This window comes from Lontra canadensis, unplaced genomic scaffold (assembly GCF_010015895.1).
Source record: "Lontra canadensis isolate GAN:19392208 unplaced genomic scaffold, GSC_riverotter_1.0 scaffold1, whole genome shotgun sequence".
Classification (NCBI taxonomy): Eukaryota; Metazoa; Chordata; class Mammalia; order Carnivora; family Mustelidae; genus Lontra; species Lontra canadensis.
Window position 1 is genome coordinate 29176741 of NW_022630995.1, and position 12709 is coordinate 29189449.

The 12709-nt window shown below is 34.2% G+C and overlaps 1 protein-coding gene across 2 annotated transcripts in view; it reads left to right on the plus strand.

Moving 5' to 3' along the window:
• Positions 1-12709, plus strand: part of GABRA2 (gamma-aminobutyric acid type A receptor subunit alpha2) — a 120613-nt gene that overhangs the window by 69452 nt on the left and 38452 nt on the right. For both annotated transcript variants that reach the window (XM_032852458.1, XM_032852449.1), the window contains exons 6-8: positions 2548-2630; positions 7505-7648; positions 8699-8851. In XM_032852458.1, coding sequence (XP_032708349.1) covers positions 2548-2630; positions 7505-7648; positions 8699-8851 — 380 coding nt within the window. The remainder of the gene's footprint in view (positions 1-2547; positions 2631-7504; positions 7649-8698; positions 8852-12709) is intronic.

Here is a 12709-nt window from a genome sequence, read left to right on the forward strand (position 1 = left end):
GCACAAATTGAACATTTTTTTAAAGATTTTATTTATTTATTTGACAGAGATCACAAGTAGGCAGAGAGGAAGGCAGAGAGAGATAGGAAGCAGGCTCCCTGCTGAGCTGAGAGCCCAATGTGGGGCTCCATCCCAGGACCCTGGGATCATGACCTGAGCCAAAGGCAGAGGTTTAATGCACTGAGCCACCCAGGTGCCCCACAAATTGAATATTTTTATAACAGATTATTGAGATAACCATAGCATGCTTTGTAAATCCCTAGATATTAAAATAAGATAAAACAGGGGCACCTGAGTGACTCTGTGAAGCATGTGACTCCTGATTTCTGCTCACGTTGTGATCTCAGGGCCGCGAGATTCAACCCCATGTCTAGCTTTGTGCTGGGTATGGAGCCTGCTTAATAAGATTCTCCTTCTATCTCTCTCTTTCCTTCTGCCCCCTCCCCCAATTCATGCACATTTGTACACGCTCTCTCTCTCTCTAAAAAGGTAAATAAAATAAGATAAAATAGTGTTTATGAGACTGATTATCATCTGAGTGTTAAAACTTAAGCATTACCTTAACTATTAAGAATTGTTTTTGTCTATCTCTTTTTCACATTACATTTTAATTAAGTACAGTTTGAATGTCATAATTTAAAATTTCCTTTATACCATCATGTAATTTTATTTTTAGTATTTCGTCAGATATGCCATCAACATTTTAAGTGATTTTTAAGCAAGCTTTTACTTAATATTTTGATCCTCCTAAGTTAATCTAAAGAAAAAAAACTTTTTCAAGAGGTAGTTTTTATTTAATAAGGTTTACAAATACCATAAGCATATATATTAGATTGAACAATATAAATTGCCATTTTATAAGTCAAATAGTATCACGTAGCATAAATTTCATATGATTCAACCTTTAAAAAATTATCTAAAGAAGGGCACCTGGGCAGCTCAGTCAGTTAAGCATCTGACTTTGGCTCAGGTCATGATCTCGGGGTCCTGGGATAGAGCCCAGTATCAAGTTCCCAGTTTTGTGGGGAGTCTGCTTGTCCCTTTCCCTTTGCCCCTCTCCCACCCATTCTCTCTCTCTCTCTCTCTCAAATAAATAAATAAATTTTTTTTAAAAATTAAAGAAATACACAGTTGCTGACTGTATATTTACATATACAGTATATATTTATATTTATAGTATAGCAACTACTACATTTTAACTCTACTCATAAATTAATCTTTTAAAATAAGTTACTTATATAAGAAAGAAAACAATCACAAACCTAATAAAGTGATGTATAATCTAAAAATTAAATGCTTAATAAAGGCTTTGAAACATGGGTAATTTTTATTAGCATTAAATATAGATTAGATATGTATTCTAAACATTTGATGTGTTATTATTTCATATGAAATGTTAGGTGGTAGATTTCAGTTGTGTAAGTTATTTAAAAAGCGGAAAAATATAATCCCGATCTTTAAAGAAAAAATTGTTGAGGACTGATTACTAAATGGCCATTGCCTAAAATGGAAGTGCTAGCTATTCTTTGCCTCTCTCTCTGAATTTTATAATACAGATGCAAATCTCTGTTGGTTTTACACTTTGAATATTCCCGTGGATTAAGACAATGATGGGAAATTTTGGCGTTAAACAAAATGTTGGCAGAGAACATACAGTTTTGGAAAATATTTCTTGGTGTTCTACTTAAATAATCTCCTAGAAGTATATGTAATAATTAAATTGTTGGCCACATTTGTTTTGCTCATCATAAGAGTCTTCTCTAAGTTCAGTTTAATACCATTTCTATCCATTTTACCTGTGTGTGAAATGGAATAATTGATGACTGTCTTTATAACAAGTTTGTTATGATTACTTTTTTTTTTTTGCTGTGATTACTCTTTAATGTGATCATGTAGGTATAGAAAAACAATATTTATTTAATAGTACATTGCTTGTGTCCATAATTTAGCCCATAGTCTAGTTTCAACAAGGTATTTCTAAGAGGCATATCTATATATTATCTGTATCTACTTTTATATTTAAATCCATGTACCTGTATATAGTATGTGATACTCATTCACAGTTGACATATTTTGGAGGGAACTCTTATGAGCTAGTATTGAATTCTTGTATCAGTTTTGTTCTATGGTTGCTGATGACACGAGGGAAAATGATAGCATTCTTTTCATGATAAGAGAATTTTTTTTTCTTTTTTTTCCCCAGGATTTTAAACGTCATAGTGAATGTTAATGTGAAAATAGCCCTTCAAAAATATGTATATAACTTCTTTACTTCTTAATAAAAACAAAAAACAAAAAACTTCTTTAGTTCTTAACAAACTACAGAGTTCCAAATGTTTGTAAATAAATATTGTTATTTGAGCTCAGTTTTTATATATGCTCATGTCTTTTGAAGGATCACCTAAATAAACATTTAAATGTGAATCAGCCTAATTCAATGCTATAAGGAAAGTCCTACCTCATCCTTGATGCTGTTGAGAACAGGGAGGAGTGATTAATCTTGACTTGTCAATTTACTTCAACAAAGAGTGAAATTTTTGCTTTTAGGCTTACAGTTCAAGCTGAATGTCCAATGCACTTGGAGGACTTTCCCATGGACGCTCATTCATGTCCTCTGAAATTTGGCAGCTGTAAGTATGGGGATGAAGGTACATGTTTTGGGCCTGTAAAATCCAGGGTGGCCATCATTGCTTACCGGTATGGTTTCTTCTACTATTATGGAATGCTTAATATTTGCCCAGAAAAATATAGGAGTAAAAGACTTGCTGATTTCCCTCTAGGAACTAATTGTCTACCCCTATGGCACTCTCAAATATCATTATATATATTTTTTCTCTTTTTATTTTTTTTTAAAGATCTTATTTATTTATTTGACACAGAGAGAGAGATCACAAGTAGGCAGAGCAGTGGGCAGAGAGAGGGGAAAGCAGGCTCCCTACTGAGCAGGGAGCTTGACGTGGGGCTCCATCCGAGGACCCTGAGATCATCACCCAAGCCAAAGGCAGAAGCTTTACCCACTGAGCCACCCAGGTGCCCTATCAAATATCATTATATTTTAATCATGATGTTTAAATCATCACTTTACTGCCACTAAAGAACATCATGTGTTTTTATACATGGGAAGGTAGTCCAGGAGCTGCTTGTGAAGGTCAAGACCATGTCATTTACCTTCTTTTCTAAGTGCTAGCCCCTTAAAAATGCATTTTTTTTTTTTTTTTTTTTTTGGTTACTAGGAATGAACTGTAAGGGGTAGATGATATTGTTTGTTAAGCCTTTTGCAAATGGCAGACACAGAAGCTGGCTCTGTGCAATTATCTTCCTACTTTCCAAATAATGGAAGATTTTTTTTTTAATTTCCTAAAATAAATTTTAAGGAAACGAGTAACTGGATTTGTTATATCTTCTGCTTACATAAGATATTTCAGAAAAGGCTCTGTGCATGTGGCCATTCTCTAGGTCACTGAGGTTGTATCTTGTATGTCAAGTAGAAGCATTCACTCTTCCGGAATAATTGAAAAGAAGGGAGGTCAAATCATCTCCCCAGGCCCACATTTAGAGCAGGTTCACAATAAATTCATGGACACAGCTGGAACAGTTTCTCTGGTGTTAGCATGTCCCATCACCTGACCTTTTCAGAAACCTTGCTCTTTCTATTATCCCCATCTTTATCCATTCGAGGCACCTTTTGACTTTTCATTCAGTTGAACAGAAATGCAGTTCCCTCACCTGGTTAAAAATATGCGTGATTGAATAGGTGCCTTCACTCCACAGATGTATTAAGTGAAAGAAAAGAGAATGATGGCTAAGATGAATGCAAACTCTTCTAATTATTTGGATGACCATAGTTTTGTGGAATGAGAAGTTCAATCTTTTTCTGTTTATTCTTACAAAAGGTGTCAGCTCTCAATTTTCTTTGAGTATCTCTTCTTTGTTTAACTACAAAGCCTTCTTTTATTGTCATGGAAACTATCACTTCAATACTGGCATTTTTCCCAAAATTATTTAAGATAGTCAATCATGTTACACGAAGTAAACATGATGGAGAAAAACTACAGCAGATGCAGCAGAGAGAAACTCATTTGCATCACATAAATGGCATTAAAGAGAAAATTGAAAAGCCTTGATAACCAACGAAAGGATTTATTCAAAATGCAGTAGTGGTATAAGAAGGAAAAGAATTTTTCACTGGACAAGTTAGTGCCGTTAAAGCAACAAATATAAATAACGTGATGTCTTAATTCTGAATATGAAATAAATATGCCTGAAAATATTTTAAATAAAATCTAAAAATCCCTTATACAGAATAGTGAAATATTGTATGTGTGAGTTTCTGTATCTAGAAGTGATACAGAAAACAAACAAAGTTTATTGTTAGGCATTCTCTAAGTAATTGCTTTTTATTTTTCTTCATTTATTTTCTAACACATTGAATAAAAAATTTGATTTGTATATTCTTTTATTTATCCTTGCCAATAGTAAGTGGTTGATATTTAAGCGTTAAAAAGATGGGCTTTAAGGGCCCCCTGGGTGGCACAGTGGGCTAAACATTAGACTTGATTTCAGCTCAGGTCATGATCTCAGGGTCTTGAGATAAATCCAGATTCAAGGCTCCTCAGAGAGCTTGGCGCCTGCTTGAGATTGATTCTCCCTCTCTCCCTTCCTCCCACCCCTAGTTCTCTCTCTTTGTCTCTCATAAATAAATAAATAAATAAATAAATAAATATTAATAAAATTAAAAAGTATGGGCATTAGCATGTTGTAATATATTAACAAGCCAACACAAGCTTTAAACTGCCTTAAAATGTTGACACAACAGATTTTGTCAGAAACTGCCGTGGCTTTGCCTTCTAGTTTTTTATTCCTCTCTTGCTTAAAAGCCCACTAAAGTGATAGAATTTCTGGAAATTTATCATTGTTCTTAAACATGCATCTTTTGTATAAGTTTATAATTTTGAATTCATTTTTGTTTTGCTTTATTTCTGTTGCCTCACGTCTTTATGTATTTTCTTGCTGCTTAACATGATTTAAAATTTCCTAAATGGGAGTCTGGATGTGTTCTGTGCATTGACCCAAAAGAAATTATGTCATCTTTTGGGATGAAAATTAATAATTAAAAATGATTCGGGAATTTTTTTTTCTGGTTACCAAATACTAAGAATCAGTCAGGATGCATTTGATGTTTAATGCAGATTATGACTGAAAAATGGGTTATTTAAGAGAATTAAATGAAATTATTCAATGAAAATCTAATTTAGAGATGGAATTTATAGGGAAATTTGTAAACCAAACTATCTTTCTCTCCTTTATACTTTACTGAAAAATAGTGCAGTGGCCTCCTGGTTTATATGTGTGTTGGCGGACCGGGAACGCCTGTAAGCTGCATGACTTTCTGCTCTATTTTCTCTTACTAGACTCAAAATCTAAAAAACATCTTCCTATCTAATCAAATGCTATAATTCCTTTTTCAAAGACATGGGCAGGATCACTCACCTTCTTTAGCATATTCTTGGGCTCCTCGGCAGATTCCTTCTTCCGTAAAAGTAAATAACGTAATTAAAATATGAAGAGTTTATTGATTAATCTAGCAAAAACAAACAGAACTTTTTCTGGGTGACCGGCCCTGTGCCAGGTGCAAGCGCTGTAGTTATGAACAAGATAGAGTCCTTGCCCCTCGGTGTCTCACTAGTTTCTTAAAAATGTCGCTGCATTTGTAGGGTTTCATTTTCTCTTATTTATGTTTAAAAATAAACATCAAAATTCAAGAGTGGAATCATTATACTTAAAAAAAGTTCATAATTTATTGATATTCACAACTACTAATGCTTATTCATTGAAAAAAAAGCCACTTGATATTGTGCAAATGGGTTGCTAGTTACACACATTACTGATGTCCCTTATTTAATCCTAGCAGCAGAATCACCAATGATTAACTAATCAAAATTACTACAAATTTAGATCCTAGAGTAACTAGAATTCATTCATATGCAAACCATAGGACTATATTTGCTATATATATATATATGCACATTTATAAAGATACACACACATCTACATATTTTTAGAGTCCTATTTCAAAAATTGTTTCACAGAATGTAATTATGGATATAGGTGAATATGTGTACAATGAAAACAGTATTTCACTGATAGGAGCATTTAGTAGTAACATGCAGAAACCAGACAACATTGTAGTATGTCATTAAGACCACACAACAAATAAGACACAAACTCATGAACATTCCCTTTATTGTGACTGATGCTTAAGTGTGAGTTGGTCTGTGATCTGTCAACATCAGACCAAGGTAAGTAGCAGGGCCACCCCAGAACAACACTATCAAACTAGAAGACTTATATATGGCTTGTAAATGAACTTCCCAGAGTCCCAGAGATCTAGTGGGCAGAGATATTGCTGGAAACAACTAGTCCTTAAACTGAGAATGTAACTGTGATACTGAGTTTTGCTCAAGAACCAGGAGTAGCTAATACTTCTAAACATTCCCATGAGCAAAAGTACAAAGAAGTTCTTCAAAAAGTCAATACTATAGCAAGAATTGGCTGTTAATTCCACTGTGGAGAGAGTTCCCGCATGGAGAGATCAGTTGCTCCCCTCCCGGACATGCAGGCTTAAAGGAAATGCCAGGGCCAGAGAGCAGCTAAGACAATTCTAGTGCTAGAATTATCTAACTTCCACTAAGTTCTGTATCTTTGGCCAGATAAATCAGAAGGTTATATTTGGTCTGTATGTGTTTTATATCTGGCCAATCCATAATGGAGGTGCTATGAAAGTATAGTCCAGTGAGGTCTGTGTGCATTAATTTCAAAATGAACATGTTTTAAGGAGTATTTGATGAAACTATAGCATTCTGATTTATTTTTACATGTTCTGCAACAATTCGTTCTCATTCTTTTAATGGAATGCACTGTATCATGATAGTTAAGTCATTTAATTCTTAACTAGGTGAAGGTTTTGAAGAAAAACCTATAAAACAAACTACGAAAATAGTACTTAAAATAAATAGATTGCATTTCATCAGTATTCTCATATGATAATAAGTTACTTTTATGCCCAGAGAGTAATATCAATTTGAATTATAAATGTTATTTATGAGTGATTGCTATTTCTAAATAAACCATTTAAGTGGGCTTTAGGCATTTATAATCTGTGTACTACAATGTCTTTATATATTACTTTGGAACTATGGTGGATGTTTTAACCATCTCAGGGCCCAGTGATTTTTGCAGGCTCTGAAGAGAAATTTGCTGTTCACTTCTCAAAGTGGTTGTAATGAAAATAATCTTTGGTCATGATTTTCTCTCTTGATCTACTTCATACTCTTCATGTTAAAAATTTTAAATTTTAAAGATATATTTACTATACAAAATAAGATCTGTAAAATCAGTTTTTATAATAAATAGTGATTATATGCAATATATATAACCCTTGACATTGTACTTTATTGTTGGTTTATACTAAAGTGCTTAAATATTTTTTTCTGATTTCCTACAGATGCCTACACAACCTCAGAGGTCACTTATATTTGGACTTATAATGCATCTGATTCAGTACAAGTTGCTCCTGATGGCTCCAGGTTAAATCAGTATGATCTGCTGGGCCAATCAATTGGAAAAGAAACAATTAAGTCCAGTACAGGTTAGTAAAATGACTCTTAAACTAGTTTCTAAGAAAATCGATGGGTTGAAGTCACTAAAATACGTTAGTTTACTTAAAAAGTTTTGTTCTTGGGGTCCAGGAACTAGCAGCATATATTGTAGGAGCTTTTTAGATATTTACTGTCTCTGACCTGACCCCTTACTCAATCAAGATCTGTATTTTAAGAAGATCCAAGGAGATTCTAAGGAGGTTTACATAAAGTTTGAGAAACACTGGGTTAAAATATACTCTCAATTCAAAAAGAGTGTGACTTTGCAGACAAGCCAATTTTATTATCAAACAGCGTCACAGTTTTCCTAGTTTTCTAATTCTTTTCCTTCTATTCAGAATAGCTTGTGACTATTCAACTCTTGAATTTTGGATCATTACTACTGGTGGGTGTGGGAAAGCTGATGCCCTTCCTAAGGATCACACTCCTCTAAGAAAGCTGCCATGTTGAACTAATGATTTTATCTCTGGCATATCTAACTGCGGGGAAGCAGAAAGGAAAGGCTCTCAGGATTGGATAGAAATGACAACAGTAGATTAGAGTCGATGTACACAATTGAGAGATTCAGAATAGGTGACAGGGTCAAAAGTGGAAAATTTGGGCCAAAAGCCTGGGGTTAGTCTTAAAGATGTGGCCAGAGACTGACACTTTAAAAAGCCAGGGAATTAGAACAATCAAAGCAGAGGCTTGAAGTTGGTACCAGTGGGGATCAGAGATCTGAGCACGTAAGATAATTCACGGTCAGAGAGCATTTGCGAATCCTGTATCTTTTTGGTCAGTAGGCATGACCTGGAGAGAAAAACAAATGTCATGCCTTGGACATGTAGTGCAAGTTTCTTGGTAATATTAAAATTCTCTTAAATATTCTTGCTGTGCTAAAGAGGCATTTAAAGGTTTATACTTCTCATGTCGTATATGTGATAAATTCTGTTTTTTTTTTTTTTAATCAGGGATTGTTCTTTCTCAAATCTGTTCCATTTCCAAAATATTCAAACTATTGACTATTACAGTTCCTTAAGCTTCTTAAATTTTTCTTCTAGGTGAATATACCGTAATGACAGCTCATTTCCACTTGAAAAGAAAAATTGGGTATTTTGTGATTCAGACATATCTGCCTTGCATCATGACTGTCATTCTCTCCCAAGTGTCATTCTGGCTTAACAGAGAATCTGTGCCTGCAAGAACTGTGTTCGGTGAGTGAACAGCTACACACTCTTGTGGAGCACATTGTATTTTGTAGCGTACTTTCAAACGCTTCCTCTCTCTTGAGACTCACACCAATAAATCTGTGGTGTGGGGGGCAGGGCATGTTGGCTCCACCTTATAGATGAGGAAGCTGAGGCTGACAGAGGCAAAATACAGAGTCCGTGCCACGCTGTTAATAAAAGGTATAAACACTACTCAGATCTTTTGGAAGCCCATTTGGGTCTTCTTTCTGTTTTGCTTCTCTTTTCATTTTGCTTTCCATCATTTGTTTTCATGCTAGTTTAAGGGGAATGTTCTTAGAGGCTTTGACTTGGCGTATAACAGACCATATTTCTAGGCTTTCCATGTTTATTTTTGCTCTGATTTGTTTTTAGATGGACAAAGAGGATCTTTGTGTTTTGGGTTAGAGAAAGGGAAGAAGAAAAATAGAGACTCCTCATTCACTACCACTAGTGTGTTTAATAACAAAGTTAATTCTCTTGATTTAAACCATGCAAGGGGTGGGAGTTGGCTTCTCCTTCTGTCCCTCTCCTCTGCTCCTGCTCCTGCTCTCTCTCACGCTCTCACTGGTGCGTGCTCTCTCTCTCTCTCTCAAATAAATAAATAAAATCTTAAAAGAAAAAAAAAAACATGTAGGGGAATGACTGCTTTTTGGATGAAGGAAGTAGGCTGAGCACATTTTGTGCAAAGCAGATTGTCTTTTTGTGTTCGGTACCTTCATTCATTTAGGAAAGTTTTATGGAAAATCCAGTCTGTTGGATATTGCACCAAGCCCTAGAGCTCAAATACATGTAAAATACAGTCCCTACATCCAGCTAGTTCAGTATAGTGAAGGGCAACAGGATAGGCAGAAAAGATAATGGCAACACAGATTAATGGATTATAAAAGAGGTACATACAAGTTGCAAGATAACAAGAGAGCTGATTAAGTAGCTTAGTCAACATTTGAGCTAAGTCTCTTTCTTTTTAGTTAAGTTTTTGTTTAATTTTAATTCCAATATATTCAACATGCAGCATTATAATTATATTATTATATAATTAAATATACATATTTAATTTAATTTATTTAATTTATTTAATTTAATATATTTAATTTAATATAATAATAAATATAAATATATATTATATATTTAATTATATATGTACAATATAGTGACTTATATATTGACATATATATTGACTTATATAGTGACATATATATTGACTATATATATGTACAATATAGTGACTTAACAATTCTATACATCATTACTCAGTGCCCAGCATAAGTATGCTCTTCATCCCCTTCACCTGTTTCACCCATCCCCCACCCAACTCCCCTCTAAAATGCTGTATTTTCAATGAGTACCCTCTGTTAAATTATTGGGCTAACGTTTGAAGGATGAGTGGGAGTTTCTCAAACAGATGAGATGGGGCAAAAATCCTAGCCTAAAAGGATCAATTGTGCATAACATCAAGGGATGAAAGCACGTAGTGTGTTCAGTGACAGTGAGCTGTTTCAGTGTCAGTGTAGACACAATAGATAGAATTATAGTTTGAGACCTAAAGAGAACAGCCTTGTATGCCATGCTAATACAGTGTACCTTTATCTTATGGGCTATTGCAACCCATTTTAGTATTCTGAAAGCATAAATATGTAAAACTTTTAGAACAATGCCTACCATTTAATACTTGCAATATAACATTAGCTATTCTCATTATCAATGCACAAAAATCAGTTTGATTTTCAGCACCAGCAATGAATAACTCAAGAGAAAATTAAGAAAATGATTCTATTTACAATGGCATCCAAAAGAATAAAATACCTAGGATAAATCTAACCAAGTATGCATAAGACTTGTCCATGGAACACTACTAGACTTTGCTGAGAGAAATTAAAGATTACCTAATTAAATACCTAATTAAAAACCTAATTAAATGGGAAAGACATCCCATGTTCATGGATTAGAAAACAGTACTCTTAAAATGAGAACAATCCCTGAAGTGATCTATAGATTCAATTCGATATGTTAAAAAAAAAGACTCTTATTTTGCAGAAATGGAAAAAGCCAATCCTCAAATTCATATAGAATTACAAGAGGCTCCAAATAGCCAAAACAATGTTGATAAAGAAAAACAAAGTTGGTTACTTCACACTTCCCAGTTTCAAAACTTAGTTCAAAGAAAGTTACATTAATCAAACAGTGTAGTAATGTCGTAAGGATAGACGTAAAGATCAATAGGATAAAATCAGGATAGAAACAAACTCAAGGGATGTCTGGGTGGCTCAGTCAGTTAACCATCTGCCGTTAGCTCAGGTCATGATCCCAGGGTCTTGGGATCGAGTCCCACATTGGGCTTCCTGCTCAGCTGGGGGTTTGCTTCTCCCTCTGCCTGACGCTCCCCCTGCTTGTGCTCTCTATCTCCCTCTGTCTCACAAATTACCAAAAAAGAAAAAGAGAAAGAAACACAATCAAGTATTCATGGTGAATTGATTTTCAATGAGTGCATTAAGAATATTCTGTGGGATTTTCAGCAAGGATACCAGTAGCTCGATGACCCTCACATGCAAAGGGATGAAGTTGGACACCTACTTCACTTCAGATACAGCACTGGACACAAATGGATACAAAACCTCAATATAAAATCTAAAACTTGAAAGTTGTGAGAAGAAAACATATGAGAAATCTTTACCATCTTAGATCTAGCAGTGGATTCTTAGATTTGACACCAAAAGCACAAGTAACAATAAAAAAATAAATTGGATTTCATTAAAATTGAAAACTTTTGTGCCTCAAGGACCATTATCAAAAGCGTGAAGACAACTTATATATGGGAGAAAATATTTGCAAATCGTATATTTGATAAGGATTTAATATCTTGACTAAATAAAGAATTCTTAAAATTCAAAAACAAAAAGAAACAAAACAAAAGCTAGATTTAAAAAATGGGCAAAGAACTTGAATAGGCTTTCATTTTTTTTATGAAGAAAGTATACAAATGGCAAACAAGCACATAAAATGATATGAAATAATATTGGACATTAAAGAAACACAAATACCGCAATAAAATACTTCTCACACACAATAGGATGGCAATAATAATAATAATAAAAATTAAACAAAAGACAAGAAATAAGTGTTGGTGAGGATGCAGAGAAATAAAAACCCTTAAATATTGCTGGTGGAAATGAAAAATGATGCAACCTCTGTGGACAGCAGTATGGCTGTTCCTTGAAAAGTTAAACATAGAATTTCCATACAACCCGCCAATTCCACCTTAAGGTATATATCCAAGATTAGTGAAAACATATGTTCACAAGGAAACTGGTGCACAAATGTTTGTAACAGCGTTATTCTTTGTAGTAGAAACAACCTAGATTTCCTCCAATGGATAAGTGGATAACTAAAATGTGCTTTATACATTCAATAGGATATTATTCACCCATAAAAGTGATTAAGTACTAATAGCATGCCACAATGTGGATGAACTTTAGAAACATTGTGTTAAGTGAAAGTGGTGGACACAAAAGGTCATATATTGTATGGTTCCTTTCATAAGAATTATTCAGAACAGGTACATCATAGAGACAGACAACAGTTTAGTGGTTGCTAGTAGATGGAGGCAGGGGAAATGGGGAGTTATTACTTAGTAAGAATAGGATGTTCTTCTAGGGTGATGAAAGAATTTGAAACTAGAGAGAGATGATGGTTGGCACAGCTTCATGAATGCATAAATGCCACTGAATTGTACACTTTAAAATGGTTAATTGTGTATTTATGAATTTCACCTCAGTGAAATAATTCTAAAAAGTCATGAGTTGGGAAAAAAAAAAAAAAAAAGCAAGGAATGAGTGCATCAAAGCT